The 16,961-nt window shown below is 37.4% G+C and overlaps 1 protein-coding gene across 2 annotated transcripts in view; it reads right to left on the bottom strand.

Moving 5' to 3' along the window:
• Positions 1–381: 381 nt before the first annotated feature.
• The window catches only part of PAPSS1 (3'-phosphoadenosine 5'-phosphosulfate synthase 1), a 138,303-nt gene continuing 121,723 nt past the window's right edge, over positions 382–16,961 (bottom strand). For both annotated transcript variants that reach the window (XM_043973385.1, XM_043973386.1), the window contains one exon: positions 382–1,109. In XM_043973385.1, the coding sequence (XP_043829320.1) occupies positions 971–1,109 (139 nt within the window). In that variant the 3' untranslated portion in view covers positions 382–970. The remainder of the gene's footprint in view (positions 1,110–16,961) is intronic.

The following is a 16,961-nucleotide window of genomic DNA, read 5'->3' as shown; positions in this document are numbered from 1 at the left end:
CTAGCTAACTGAACAACCTCTTCAGATATTTGGTCCAGAAATAAAGCCCTTTAAGATTCAACCAAACTCAACTCTCCTCTAAGCAGGGAAGGGAAGAGACCTGGTTTTTGCCAGCTTGACCTGCATCATTTTAACCAATCTATGTTTGAAAAGGCACTCAAAGAAATCAAGAAAATAGACAACACAGCAGAGAAACCTCCTTTGGTGTGCTCATTTTTCCAGGTATCCATGAAGAAGATAAAAGATCCAGAAGGCACGTCAGGTGATAACAGAACCAGACAACTCAGACAATGAAGCAAATTAAACCAAATCCTATGCAGCAAAAGTTAATTATTTTGCACTTAGAAATGAGGAAAAGAGATGTAAGCAAGGAAGGCAATATCATAAATAAGAAGCCAAAAGTTTAATTCTGTTGCATAAAGTCAGTCAATTCTGGATTTACATACATAATAAGAAAGCTTTAGATCACAATGGTTTGGGGCTTAATAAATGATTGGAAATAAAGAGTCTGATTATATTTCAGAGTAGTAAAATCTATAATTGCTACAAATGTCTCGCAGCTCACTTACAGTACAAAAGCAAGATCAAGCCATCTCTATTGTTTTGATAGAGAGCATGGGACAGAGGATGTTCTGTTTTTAAAGAGAAGGAAAATATTTCCTTTCTAAAGAATAAAACCAACATAACAGCTGCAAAAATCATGGGAAAGAAACATAAATATGATATAAAAAGGCAAGATTTTTAAATCCTAATGCAGGATGATTAACCATAATAAAATGAAATGATACATTAAAACCAGCAGTAAATAATAGAACCTACAAGGTAGGCCAAATAAAAGATGCTAAGTTAAAGAAAAAAGGTTTGTTTTTAAGGAACAACCTCCTCCCAAACACCACAACAAAGCAGTGCAAACAGTAGCTGTGTGGTCCCCTCTGTGTTAATAAACCAAGTGTCAAAGGGTTAATAAGGTTTAGACGCTCTCCAAGGCCTTGTAGTACTCAGTCAGCACAGTCCAGGCTTTGGGTGCCATGAAACCTTCAGGAGGCTTCTGTCCTTCTCTGGCAAGTTTCCGCATCCGGGTTCCCGAAATGAATTCAAAGTCTTCATGGCTGAAAAAGAGAAAGGAAAAAAAAGATAAAATTGTCTTCCGGTGAAATGAAGAGCATTTCTGCCTTCTCAAGAGGCAATATGGATGATGGCCTCACAGTCAGAGTTGGGTGCAATGACTCTCAGTGCACCAGGCCACTCTCTAAGAGAATAAGTCGCCAAAAAATGTGTGAACTCCCTCTTCCAGGAGTCCCCTAGATCAATGAAATCATAGGGCCTGGTCTTTATCCCCGTGGCCTTCACATTGGTTTTGCCTTTGTACTTGGGACTGAGCTTAATAAATGTTTGTCAACTTAATCATGATAGTAGCTTAGCAAAAAAACCACCTGTTTAACTTGTGAATGCAAACATGATTCCATAAAGTGATGCAAATAACATTATAACATTCAGTATTACATACTTTTAGAGCCAAGAAATTTTTTTCTCTAAGTCCAGTTTGACCAACACAGATTAAAAACATCTCCAGAAAATTGGTCATCTGAAACTTAAAATGCAACTGTTGTGTCAGAAATGAACAAAGGAGGGAAATAATCAACATTTCTTAACAGCAGTTAAGAAGTGATATCTATTTTACCATGAAGTTAATGTCAACAGCAAGATCACAAATTTTAGTGATAAGTTTTAGTCTTAAAGAGTACAAATACCCTCTTTTCTGTCCCTAAACTAAAAACTTAAACTCTTCTATCTTTATAACAACTTCAATCTAGACTTAAATAATCATTGATCTTATTAGTTTTGGACCAAGTTTCTGAGCTGTACAGTTTCCATCAGAGGTATGCTGGTAAATGTTTAACTACTGGCTTGGAGGAGAGGAGTGGGAATGTACAACAATAGAATTTTAAGTTTAATGTGCATTATGCACATTTACTCCAACACTTTCTTCAGTCTAGACACCAAAAACCAAATAAATAAATAGATGAAGCCCTGATTTGTGGGATTTGCTGATTTCCCAGGTATAAATACTCAGACTGAAAATTTAGTAACCAGATCTTGAGAACCAGTTTGGGCTGACTCTAGCACACCCCTGGTTTCCAACCAGTCTAAACTCCAAGACTGAATAAGAGATTTGTATACTTTTTGATCAACCTCTTTAAGTTTCTCTCTTCCCTTCTACTGAGGGACCAATGAAATCATAATAAATGCCTATGTAACTGTATACTAGTCTTCAGAGAGAAATGAGATAGATCTGTAAGAACCAACATACTAAAAGACATGCTAAGGCCAAAATATTTACTTACTGGGTAATGTGACAACGTTAAAACTATTACAAGGTGCAAGGAACTGTGAGGAGCTGACAATATAAATATCAACAAAACTCATACCAGCTGTCTGGATGTATGAGACATCAGAGGAAATCTGGGTTCAAATTAAGAGTAGTTGGGGGCTTTTTCCCTTCCTTTTCTTTTTGACATGACACAAACCTCACAAACCTCACTTCAATTCACAGCAGATGTTAATTCCAGTAGAAATTACTGTTAAAAATAAATGCCGCCAGGCCATTGTTAAACTATAACAACAATAAAAATTGTTGGGTTTTGGTTTTGTGAGGACACAGCATATTATAGAGTTGATCCCAACTGTCAAGCTACTAAGAAGCCAAAAAAAAAAAAAAAAAAGAAAGAAAAGAAAAAAGGTAAAACATTTTAAATCTAAGACATTTAGGCTCCAAAGTTATATTTTGCAGAAAGATCAGAAAATATTTCATTTTATACTAATTACCATAATAATATTAATTATCCTAATATTATACATTAATATTGCTAATCCATTTAAAAAAATCACCCTAGAGAGAGAACATGATAAAATGCAAATTGCACTGGACTAGAAATGAAGATTTAAGACCGTTTTTAAAATCTTCAATCTCTGGAGCCTGGTAGTCATCTTTCCCTTCATATGGGGATAATGATAATACTTAAGTATAATGATGATAAATACTCAAATTTAGAGACTCTAGAGTTTACAAAGCATTTTATTCAAATACTGCGAGGCAGGGAATTCAAATATTGTGGCCCTCATTTTATCAATGAGAAAAGTAGAATTTTAAGAAGTTACTTGCTCAAGATCTGACAGCTATTAATCAACAGAGCCAGAACCTGAAGAGTGCTAGATATGGCACCCAAGTACCTGGATTCAAAGCCCAGTTCTTCCACTTGTCTGGCCTGAGGTAGACATCTACAAAATGAGATGAGTGCAACTGTCCCTCCCAACTTCAAACCTAGCCTTTGTGAGAAAATTATTAATAATAAGGGTTTGGGGGGGGCGGCTAGGTGGCGCAGTGGATAAGCACCAGCCCTGGATTCAGGAGTACCTGAGTTCAAATGCGGCCTCAGACACTTGACACTTACTAGCTGTGTGACCCTGGGCAAGTCACTTAACCCCCATTGCCCCACCAAAATAAATAAATAAATAAATGAATAAATGAATGAATGAATGAATGAATGAATAAATAGATAGATAGATAAATAAATAAGGGTTTGGGGACTCCCAGAGGCCCCCCTGCTGAGAGAGCCTGGCCTGACCTTTCTTAAGGCCAGCCCAGAATCAGGAAGTTACCTCACTCAAAACCACACCCACCTGAAAGCCTTGTTCCCGCCAGAGGATGTGTTCTCTGGGCTCTGACATCAGCACAACGGTGCCGGACCACCCTCAAATCCAGTGAACCAATAGATTTGAATGCTGCTAGCCAATTAGCTTTGTGCAGTGTGTAAGGGCTGCCTCTGGTCCTTCCCTCAGAGAGCTTATGCTCACTGATCTCTCTTGGCCTGGGATGCTCAAGGAGACAGGGCGCAGATGATTCTCCCCGCTAGATCCTAGCTAGGCTTTCCTAACTTTCAGAACCATATGTTCTATCTTTACTAATACTTAATATGATTTAATAAATGCTTAATATCCCAAAACTGGTACAGTAGCCTCTAATTTCTAAGTAACAAATATATAATAAACCTCAGCTAATTTTCCCTAAACTTGAGACAGTAACAGGGCGACCACATTTAATTTTACTTGTCACAGCTTCCAGGATTCCATACCTCCTCAGTGTCCTGACCATTATATTATACTACCTTTAGAAAGGTGCTATAAATGTATGAATTTCAAATAACCTGGTCTATATTCAACTTGGAAATAGTTCCAAAACTGGGGGGGGGGGGGGAGGGAGAGGGAGAAGAAAAGAGGATTGTGTTCCACATGGGACAGTACTAGTTGGACATGAGATAAGTAAGGGAGGGCCCAGCACATTACTCAGGAGAACACAGACAAGAGTTACACAGGGCATGGAGGAATGGATGGATTACAACTTGCATCTCTGGAGGGAAATCCAAATTAAGGAAATGACGGATCCATCAGAGCACTAGATTCCCATTCTTCATAGATTCACAATCATACCAAACTGTAACAAAGTGACCCTCCTGAAACCATGGAAGGAAGAGCCCAAAGGCTTAACAACAAAACATTTCCCATATAAAAAGCCTTTCCTACTTTATATGTGACTGTATTATTTATTCTTAATACATTACAAGCTTTTTAATTAGATGACAATTGAGATGCGCTATTCTACAGCTGTTAGCACAGTGATGACAACTTCATTTGATTAAGTAGAAAAAATACAAAAGAAGTAGAAATTCATCTGTCAATGAATGAAATAGGGTGGAAAGCACAGGGCAGTAACTCAGAGGCCCACTGAACTCAGCACTCTTGGGCTTCAGGAATTTGTGATATCATCATCATAGGTATTCTCTCCACAGGGAAGAGGCAAAGTAGAAACAGAAAAATCTACCATTCACCACCACCTGAAAGAGATCCCAGAAGGAAAACTTATAGGAATGTCATAGCCAAGTTTCAAAACTCCCAAGTTAAGGAGAAAACATTGCAAGCAACAAGAAAAAAAAAAAGAAATACAGTCAGGATTTTATAAGACCTAGCAGCTTCTACTCTAAAAGATCTACATTATATTTCAAAGAGCAAAAGAGCTTGGGTTGTTTCCAAGAATATCCAGCAAAATTGAGTATAATCCTGAAGGGGGATTACCAAAAAAAAAAAATTTGATGACCTAAAAGACTTTCAGGTATTTGTAACAACTTTTTGTCAGAAACCAATGGAAAATTCTATATAAAAGATTCAGAAGAAATATAAGGAAAACATTAAAGACTAATTATAAGGCATTCATTAAAGTCACATTGTTTACTTTGTGTGTATGTGTGTGTGTGTGTGTGTGTGTGTGTGTGTGTGTGAGAGAGAGAGAGAGAGAGACACAGACACAGACAGAGACAGAGAGAGAATGTTATCAGTATTCTTAAAACTATCATTATTACTAAAGTAGTTTGAAAGAAAGATTGGGGCTAAATTGAAAATGACTGGGCGATTCTTAAGAAATAAAATTGGGTAGGAAAAGGTAAAAGGGAGCAATTATATCATAAAAATAGGGTGTGAAAGAAAGAACTAATAAAGAGGAAGCAGCTGGCGGTGGAAGGCTGGTAATATTAGAACCTTACTCTCATCTGGGTTGAAAAGGAAACAGCATGTACATCTGGAAGGGTGTAGAAGTCTTCTGAACATGTAGAGAGGTAAGAAAACTTGGGGAGAGGATGGGAAAAAGACTTTTAGAAGGGTGTAGAGATTAAGATTTAGGAGGGCAGTGGGAGATCAGGGAGAGGCACTCACAAGGGTGGATAAAATAAGGAATAGGATGGTAAGGGGAGAAGATAAGGTACCGGGGATAGGGTAAAAAGAGAAGCTGAGAAGGAAAATAGTGAATAAAACTAAGATGGAGGGAAATTCACAAATACTAATTATAACTTTGAATATGAATGGGATGTTTACAGCAGCTCTTTGTAGTAGCAAAGAAGTGGAAATTGCAGGGATCCCTATCAATTGGTGAATGGCTGAACAAGTTGTGGTATATAGTTATGATAAAATAGTACTGTGCTCTAAGAAATGAGCTCAATGATCTCAGAAAGGAATGGAAAGACTTGCACAAATGACGAAGGGCAAAGTGAGCAGAACCAAGAGAACACTGTATACAGTAACAGCAATATTTTTTAAGAATGACTTTAAGCAGCCAAGTCATTTTGACTATTATAAATACACAAATCCAGAGAAAGAACTGATAAATAGATGTATAGAATAATTTTAGATATTTTTTGTAACTATTTCTGTCTAATGGTAGCCATTATTTTTACAATAACTTATATCAAGTAGCAGGATGAAGGTTACAACTAGTTGTCAACTAGTAAAGCAAACCACACAGTCAGATGTAAGAAACCTACTTTAGCAGTGATGTCTTAAAAAACACAGCTAAGAAACAGCAAGCAAAAAACCTGACCAAAATTTTTAAAAACAATATCAAGCACAAAAAAATACCTCTAAGAATAGATATCCAGACAGGAAATGTATGTATTGCATTCAAAGAAACAACCCTCATTCAGATCCTAATGATCTCTTATTTTAGACACAATTCTAACAACTAGTCATATGGTTTCCTAAACCATAGATTAGAAGCAGCACATTAGAAAGAGTGCTAGCACCAGAAAATGATGAACAACAGTATGATGAAGAAAGAGGCAGAAAATTTTAAGACAGATCTCAATAGTCCTGAGTCACACCATGCAGGAAAGGCTGAATTCAAAAGAAAGCAAATATAAAATAGATCTTAGGAATGTTTCCACCTTAATGTAAGAGATATGTTTTAGTTATCTCAACAATTTAACTGAGACTCCCCCAAGTACATGATTAGTAAAAGGGAAAACAGGGATTAAAACTCATGTTTCCCTACAGCAATTTCTATGTTCTTTCCATAATGCAAAAAGGGATCCAACTCATGTAATTCCATTAATACTTTATGATTTTTTTTTAAAGAAAAAGAAAATAGATATATTGAGAGAAGGAATAAACAAGGGACAGAGAGTAAGTTTGACACAATGGAAACTGTGAAGAACCTAGGGTTAAAAAAGTTGGATTTCAATCTTACTACAAGCAACTTACTAGTTTGTAGGACTTTAACAAATCACAAACCCTCAAGAGTCTAAGTTTCCTGCTCTGTAAAATGAGGCAATAATTCTTGAACTATCTCAAAGGGTCCTTGTGAGGAAAGTGCTTTTCAAACCTTAAAGCATTACACAAGTGTGAATAATTATTATTTAGTGCTATATGTCAACACAACAAAAGAAAACTGGCTACCTGAAAGCAAAAGCATGTTATATGTATATATGAATATAACATATTTATTGAGATAATACATGACATATGTGTGTGTGCATGTGTGAGAGCACACACATACACACCCCAAAAGTTTTGGTGCAATTACATCCCAAGACTTTTAGGACATCCTAAATATTAATTAACAAATTAGTAGAAGACCTTGTCTTTGCTAATAGTGAAAGGTGACCTATACATGTGCATAAACCATCCCTTTGGCTAAAACAACATGATTTTATAAAATCTTACTCATTTGTGTAGGGAGCCACTTACACTCTGTAAAGTACTGTGCTTGGGGCAGCTAGGTGGTGCAGTGGATAGAGCACCGGCTGGGGAGTCAGGAGTACCTGAGTTCAAATCTGGCCTCAGACACTTGATACTTACTAGCTGTGTGACCCTGGGCAAGTCACTTAACCCCAATCGCCTCACTAAAAAAAAAAAAAAAAGAAAGAAAGAAAGAAAAAAAGTACTGTGCTAAGGCCACAGGCTGCATAAAAATGAACTGAGAAAGACAAACTCAGTATTTCTTCTCCCCCCTCCTGGTGCTGTTCTCACACATGGGAGGCACTTAATAAATATTTACTGAATGGGATATCAAGATGAACTTCTGGTCACAATTCTCAGGCCTCATTATATGGACTGAAAGTGCAAACTGATTCACCATGCTATCAGGCACCATTGTTACATGTTCAATAAAAAAGTGTTGTATGAATAAACATTTAGAAAAGCTTCCTATCAAGAAGAGTTTAGTCTGGGGGAGTCTCCCACTCCATCCACTTGTTTTACAGATGTAAGATGAAGTCAGCTCAATTCCTGTTAATGCTCATCACACACAGACCCTCACCCCCACCCAATAATTCATTCTAGCGGTTGTGGAATCATCTTCCACCCAACTTCTAAGATCCAACATCTAGTCTGAAACATGAGTTCATGAGTTATTGAGATGCTCAAACACAAAAACAAACAAACCAACCAAGAAACAAACAAACCACCCCACCACTTTCAGCTCAAAGTTTATTTGCTACTCCAGAGGACACCAGGTCCTTCTGGTACAGCAGTTCATTAGATGCAAAATCCTGTATAAAGAGAGGAAGAGCACCATGCAGGGGTCTCTGTACAATTTTCTGGTTTGTTCTACACTAAATCATAAGATCACGGATCTACAGCACCAAAAGTCACATTAGGTTATCGATATTTAATAATACCTTAATTTTTTTGTTTTTAATTTACAGTACTACAGCATCATATACTATATATATAGAAAATGAATTTACATTATGTGTGAAAAATAAAATCTCATAAATGAAGAATAATAAAGAAAAAAATAATTGTCTATGCCCAAAGGGCTATAAAACTGTGCATACCCTTTGATACAACAATACCACTACTAGGTTTATATCCTAAAGTCTTCCCCAAAAAAGACCTATTTGTACAAAAACATTTATAGCAGCTCTTTTTGTGGTGGCTAAGAATTGGAAATCAAAGGAATTCCCATCAACTGGAGAATGGCTAAACAAGCTGTGGTATATAAAGGTGATGGAATATTATTGTGCTATAAGAAACTACAAGCAGGATGATTTCAGAAAAGGCCTGGAAAGACCTTTGCATAGTGAAGTGAGCAGAACTAAGAGAACTTTGTGTGCACAATGACAGCAATATTGTTTGATGAAGAACTGTGAATGACTCAATTATTCTCAGCAATACAATGATCTAAGACAAAGGACTAATGATGGATGAAGTATATTATCCACCTCCAAAGAAAGAACTGATATTGATGTAACAGAGACTGAAGCATGCTATTGTTCTTTTTTCTTTTCATTTTCTCTTTTATTCAAGCATTATACAAAATGACTAATATGGTCATGTTTTACATAATTGCACATGTATAACCTATATCTGATCGCTTACTGCCTCAAGGAAGAGAGGGGAGGGAGGGAAAGAGGGACAGAATTTGAAATTCAAAACTTTTTTTTTTGCAATTATGTAAAATTCCAGAGAATTCCAGGCACGGAGAGAGCCCTTGAAAATGCCCACAGGTGGTTAATTAAGTATCTTGTGAGAACAATAGCAAGGAGGTAGATGTCACTGAAGGGTAAGTGGACATGAGTATGGTGTAAGAAGGCTAGAAAGGTAGAAAGGGACCAAACTATGAATGGTTTGAATAACAGATGTTATATTTGAGAAGGTAATAGGATGCCACTGAAATTCACTGAATTGGTGAGGAGAAAATGTATTGTGGCCAGACAAACAATTTAATAGCTGGGTACAGAGAACTGTGGCAGGGAGACAAACCAGAAGGTTATTGCAATAGTCCAGGCACAAGATGGTGAAAGCCTGCACTAACACAGAAGTGTCAGAAGAGAGAAAGGGGCACATAGGAGAGATGTTGAAAAGATGGAATTAACAGGACTTGGCAACATCTTGGAAATGACTGGTGGTAGAGAGTAAGGAGTTCAAGATACCAACAAGGTTAGGAACCTATAGGGAATGCCCTTGACAGTAATAAGAAAGTTAGGAACAAGAGAGCACTTGGGGTAAAAGATAATAAGAAACAAAGCCAAAAGAGACCTTCAGAGATTGTTGAGTCCAATCCAGAATAAATTTTCCATTGGACCACACTGTCTTTATTTGATTTCCATGCATAGCCTGAATACTTTGTTAGCTAATCAAGGATTGGTATAGTAATAAAACCACTGGTTGGGACACCTTAGCTTTCCCCTAATTAGCTGTATAATCACACCCAAGCCACTAAATTTAGGGTATCCACGTGCACAGTGGATAAAATACCAGCCCTGGAGTCAGGAGGACCTGAGTTCAAATCCAGCCTCAGACACTTGACTAGCTGTGTGACACTGGGCAAGTCACTTAACCACAATTGCCCACCACCCCCCCCACACACACCAAAAAAAAAAATTTACTTGGTTTCAGTTTCCTCAAGTACAAAATGAGGGGAAATAGAATAAATGGCCTCTACAATTCCTTTCAAACTCTTAAATTCTATGGCTGTTTCCACTGAAAATTATATGATAAATTCAATTAAGCACCTACTATGTGCAAGGCATCAGATATACAAAGATTCAAAAATGACAGTCTCTGTCCTTGAGAAGTTCACATTCTATAGAGGTTGGGGGGAAATATGACATGTACAATTAAGTATAATACAAGAAAGGACTAGATACAAAAGAGAAAATCAGACAAAGTCCTTCAGGAAAGCATGAGGAATATGGAGAGAATGCTTTAAAATCATTCATTTTAAATAGTTTACAGGTCATTTATCTCATCACTCTTTCACCTAGGAAAATTCTGACTCCAGAGTTTTCTCACCACTAAAATCCATATCTCAAGGGAGAAGGAGGAGGAGGACACTTTGTATACAAATAGATTGAACTCAGGCTTGATGGAAATTCAAAAGGGGTAGGAAAATGGGCCTGCTGGATGACTTCTGTGTTGACTCTGATTAAAGGCTGAAAAAAGCCAGAACAATTAAAGGCCATTATTGTCCCAGAAAGCCAAACTGTCTGAAATCCAGGAGTTTGCTTGCATTCCTCTTAAAAATACAATTTCAAACCAAAGTCCCTAGGTAACTCTCCCCCTCCCCTTGGGCTATTTCACACTCCATCTGGCCTGCATGCCACAAATGTTTCTTCATCAAGCAGAAAGCTTTTTTCCTTCCACATGTTACTGATTCCGCTCTATCCTGTAAAGAAAAAGAAGTTTTCCTGCTGTTCCCATATTTTCAGTTGTCTCTGTCACATAAGGATTTTAATTTTAGTCATTTGGACTTCGTTCAATCATTTGGTTAGGTTGTGGTATAAGACAACAGGACCAAAGAATCACAGATTTATGGCTGGAAAAGAGCCTTTACATGTAAGGCATCTAGTCCAAACCCCTAATTGTATAGAAAAGGAAATTGATATAACTGCTCTTTTTGTGATGGCCAAAGAATTGGGAATTGAGGGGATGCCCATCAATTGGGGAATGCTAAACAAATTGTGGTATATGAATGTAATGGAGTACTATTGTGCTGTAAGAAACGATGAGCAGGCAGATTTCAGAAAAACCTGGAAAGACTTACGTGAACTGATGCTGAGTGAAATGATCAGAACCAGGAGAACATTGTACACAGTATCAACAACATTGTGTGATGATCAACTGTGATAGACTTAACTCTTCTCAGCAATACAATGATCCAAGATAATTCCAAAGGACTCATGATGGAAAATGCTCTCCACATCCAGAAGAAAAGAACTGTGGAATCTGAATGCAGATTCAACCATACTGTTTCTACTCTTTTTTAGGTTTTTCCCTTTGGTTCTGATTCTTTTTTCATAATGTTACTAATGCAGAAATTTGTTTAATGTGATTGTACATATATAACCTATATCAAAATGCTGGCCATCTTGGGGAGGGGGGAGGGAAGAAAGGGAGGGAGAAAAATTTGGAACTAGAAATTTTATAAAAACAAAGGTTGAAAACTATCTCTACATGTAACTGGAAAAAAATAATAAAATACTTTTATGATTAGGAAAAGGAAAGAGAAAGGAAAGGGGAGGGGAAGGGGAGGGAAAGCTAAAAGAAGTTAAGCAACTTGCCCAAAATCAATAGCTAATGTCACAGTTGAGATTTGAACCCAGGTCTTTTGACTCCAAATTCAGGGCCCTATTTTTATTCTGGAGGCCATGAAACAGAGACAATACTATCTGCAATCTAAGCCCATATGTCACTTTCATTTTCCACTTAAACTGATAAGGAACAAGAAATAGTCATTTAAACTGAAGAATAATACTAATACAATCTAAATTTTCCTCTGGCATTTTTTTTTCTGCACTTCACTTAGAATCCACAGAAGGAAATTTGGGGAAAATGGCAAGATGGGGCAGAGCAGGAAGGAAACACTTAAAAGACCTTTGGAGGCTTGTTTTCCAAAGTTATTCTAAGCATAATTTTTTATAACATCAATTAGGAAATCTTTCATGGCACCTGAAAAAAGAAACAGATATGTCTGGGGGGGAGGTTTTCTTCTCAAAACAGAATAATATCATAAGGAGGATGAAAAAATCTTCTACCTGTGAAATCTATTGTAAGGTCTAAAATTCTAGCTGTGATATCTAAAATCTAAGGAGTGGTTGCCTTAAATTAAAAACATATAGCACCAGGGGCAGCTAGGATAGAGCATTGCCCCTGGAGTCAGGAGGACTTGAGTTCAAATCTGGCCTCAGACACTTGACACTTACTAACTGTGTGACCCTGGGCAAATCACTTAACCCTCATTGCCCTGCCCAAACAAACAAACAAACAAACCATATAGCACCAATCTTTGGACATTAAGTGTTTATCAAAGTATACTAGGAGTTAGTAAAAAGAAACACGTGGATAAAGAATGAAATTTGCCTGCTCTCCCTATCCTGCCTGCCCCTGCCGCCAAGCTGAAGTCCAGAAATGAAAAGACCTCGCTTCATCGTGGCTTCTTCCAGAAGCCCCCTGTCAAACAGGAAACAGGGCTGTCCACACACACACAGATCCAAGCTAATTGGCTGATAACACTGACTGACAGGAGCCACGGGAGGCAGACATCACTTCCTGATGCCAATGTGACCTTCAAAACCCCAGAAAAGGTCACTTCGGATGCTAAGTCACATGCTTTCTTTTCATGGTGGAGTTTCCCTGTAATATCTTTCTCAGCAGGTTAGTAGTGCTCTGATTCTCACACTATGGATAAGGGAGGAGTTTATGACCAAACAAGTGGGAGGATCACAGGAAGAAAAATGGATGATTTTGATTCTATGAAATTAAAAAGGGGTTGCACAAACAAAACCAATGCAGCCAAAATTAGAAGAAAAGCAGGAAACTGAGCAGGGGATAGAAGGTGGGGGAGTATTACCGCAAGTTTCTAAAAAAGACCTAAGGACTTCCAATGCCAAGATGGCTGAATGAGGAAGGAACCCTTGGAAGCCCTCCCAAATTATCCTCCAAACAACTAAAAAAGCACTTCCGAATTGATGTAGGAGACCAGCCTGGCAGGAAAAGTCTGTCTCACTGAGGTGGAAGGGGAGTGAGGTCTAAGAGCAGCAATATTAGCCAGTCTCACAGCAGGGGGCCTGTAGCAAGGCTCTAAACCCAGGGCAATCCACCATCCAGGCCCAGCCCACCTGCAAATCAGCAGCCCCCTAGGCAAGTGAGTATAGTTTGGGCAGAAAAGGAAGACCCCAACCTAGCCACCCCCAGCACAAACTACCAGTGAGGCCTTGACCCCACTGCAGACCTGTAATGAAGCCCTGCCCTGGAACTGGGCTCCCATTTCCATAGCAACCTAGCAACAGGGCCTCACCCCTGGGGCAGAGCAGCAGCTAAATCCCACATCCAGAGGAAGCCAACAGGGAGGCCCTATCCCCCAGTACAAGGCCAAAGGGTAGCCTGCTTTCCAGGGAAAGCAAACAGCTAAGCTTTAAAGCTCAATGAAAGCCAGCACAAAGACCCTGAGCCCCAGCACAAAAAGCTTGGAAGAGTACTAGACCAGAGCCCAACTTTCACATGAAAACACTAAGTCACAAAAAAATGCAGAAAAATAAGCAAAAAGCAAAGAAAGAACTTGACTATAGAAAGTTACTATGATGACAGGGAGGATCAAGGTATAAACTTTAGACATAATAGTGGCAAAACAGCTACATGTGAAGCCTCAAAGAAAAATGTAATGTGGTCTCAGACCCAAAAGGAATTACTGGGGGAAACTTTAAAAGGATCTTAAGACACACATTAGAGTAGAAGAAAAAGTGGAGAAAGAAATGAAAGTAATACAAGAGAATCATGAAAAACAACAACAGTATGAAAAAAGATGTACAAAAATTTACTGAGGAAAATAAATCCCTAAAAATTAGAATTGGTCAAATTGAAAAGGAAGTACAAAAGCTCACTAAGAAAATAATTCCTTAAAAATCAGAACTGAGCAAGTGGAAGCTAATGCTTCTATGAAACATCAAGGTACAATAAAACAAAACCAAAAAAGTAAATATATATACACACACACATATAAATATGTGTTTATGTGTGTGTGTGTGTGTGTGTGTGTGTATATATATATATATATATATATAATATGAATGAAAGAAATTGTGAAATTTCTCATTGGAAAAACAACTGACCTAGAAAATAGATCCAGGGAAGTAAATATAAGAATTATTAGACTACCTGGAAGCCATGATAAAGGAAAAAGAAAGCCTAGACAACAGCTTTCAAAAAATTATCAAAGAAAACTTCCCGGCTATATTAGAACTAGAGGGCAAAATAGAAATGGAAAGAATCTGTCAATCTTCACCTGAAAGAGATCCCCAAATTAAATATCCCAGGAATATCATACCCAAATTCCAAAGCCCATAGATCAAGGAGAAGGTACTGTAAGCAGCCATGAAGAAACAATTCAAATATCATGGATTACACAGGATTTGGCAGCATTCACATCAAAGAACTGCAGGTCTTGGAATATGATATACCAAAAGGCAGAAGAGTTATGATTACAGCCAAGAACCACCTACGCAGCAAAATTGAAAATAATATTTCATGGGGGGCTGGGAGGGGAGGGAAAGGCCATTTAATGAAAGAGGACTTTCAAGCATCCTAATTAAAAGAACAGAGCTCAGGGGAAAAAATATGACCTCCAAATATAAAACTCAAGAGAAACATAAAAAGGTAAAAAAGAAAGAAAACAAAAGAAATTCAATAAGGTTAAATTATTTATCTTTATATATCACAAGATATTATTAGTTACTCAACAACTTTATTACTATAAAGGAGTGAAAATTGCACTGGAAAGGGAGGGGGAATTGAATGGGGTAAATCATTCTACATAAAAAGAGGCATGAAAGAGCTATTATAATGGAGGGGAAGATGGGGGGGGAAGGTGTGTGTTGGGATGCAACACGAGCAGTACTGAGGAAGGGAGGGAGGAAAATAAACACACATACATATAAAATTGCTTACATTAATAAAATAGAGAAAGAGCAGATCAATAACTTGGGCATGTCACTAAAAAAAAAAACACTAGAGAATCAATAAATTAAAATCCCCAATTAAAAATCCTGAAAACCAAAAGAGATTAATAAAATTGAAAGTAAGAAAAACCACTGAACTAATATATAAAACTAGAAGCTGGTTTTATGAAAAAAAAATCAACACCGGTTAATTTGATTTTAAAAAGCAAAAAAGAAAAACAAATTACTAATATTAAAAATGAAAGGGGTTAGGGGCAGGTAGGTGGCACAGTAGATAAAGCACCAGCCTTGGATTCAGAAGGACCTGAGTTCAAATCCAGACTCAGACATTTGACACTTACTAGCTGTGTAACCCTGAGCAAGTCACTTAACCCTCATTGCCCCGCAAAAAAAAAAAAAAAAAAAAAAAAAAGGAAAAAAAAAAGAAAGGAGTGAATTCACTACCAATAAAGAGAATATTAAGACAATTGTTAGGAGCTATTTTGCCCAATTAAATGCCAATAAACTTGACAATCTAAACAAAATGGATGAATAACTACAAAAATATAAATTACCAAGATTAATAGAAGAAATTGTTGAATTGAAGTGAGGGAGGGCTGTGCAAGGTCACCAACCTCACTCTCTCCTCCAGAGCCATTTGGGTCTAGTGGCAAGATATAGATCAGAAGAACTAGAGATGGCCCCAGATGTTTGATGCAATCGGGGTTAAGTGATTTGCCCACAGTCACCGGAATTTGAACACACATCTTCCAGACTCCAGGGCCAGTGCTCTATCCAATATGCCAGAAGAAATAAAATACTTAAATACCCCAATCTTAGAAAACGAAATTGAACAAGCCACCCAACTGAAAAATAACATGGCCTTCTTAAGGTCAAAAAGTTTCACAAAGCAGTGCCCTTACACACATGTGAAAATAATTATGCTACTGGTATCTGTTGATTGTGATGACAAAAACTGATCAATTAATGAGGATTTATTAAATGTTTATTATGTACCAGACACTGTGCAAAGCACTAGGGATAACTGTTGGTGGAGTTGTAAAAGATCCAACCATTCTGGAGAACAATTTGGAATTATGCCCAAAGGGCTCTAGAATTGTGCATACCCTTTGATCTAACAATACCACTGCTAGGTTTATATCCCAAAGACATCCCAAAAAAGAGAAAGACTATGGTAGCTAAGAATTGGAAATCAAAGGAATGCCCATCAATTAGGGAATGGCTAAACATGCTGTGATATGATGGTGATGGAATATAATTGTGCTATAAGAAATGACAAGCAGGATTATTTCAGAAAGACATGGAAAGACTTGTATAGTGAAGTGAACATAACCAAGAGAACATTGTGCATAGTGACAGCAATATTGTTTGAAGAATTGTGAATGACTTAGCTATTTTCAGCAATACAATGATCCAAAACAATCTCAAAGAACCAATGATAACATACTATCCACCTCCAAAGAAAGAACTGATATTGATTGAACACAGACTGAAACATGCTATTTTTCATTCTCTTTCATTTTTCCTTTGAGTCTTCTTATACAAAATGACTAATATGGAAATGTTTTACATAATTGTACATGTATAACCCATATCTGATTATATGCCACCTCAGGGAGAGGACAGGGAGGAAGTAAGGTAGGGATAGAATTTGGAACTAAAAATTTAAATAAAAATGCT

This window comes from Dromiciops gliroides, chromosome 6 (genome assembly GCF_019393635.1).
Source record: "Dromiciops gliroides isolate mDroGli1 chromosome 6, mDroGli1.pri, whole genome shotgun sequence".
Taxonomy (NCBI): domain Eukaryota; kingdom Metazoa; phylum Chordata; class Mammalia; order Microbiotheria; family Microbiotheriidae; genus Dromiciops; species Dromiciops gliroides.
Note: the sequence above shows the minus strand (reverse complement) of the source record. Positions and strands in the feature narration are given on the sequence as shown.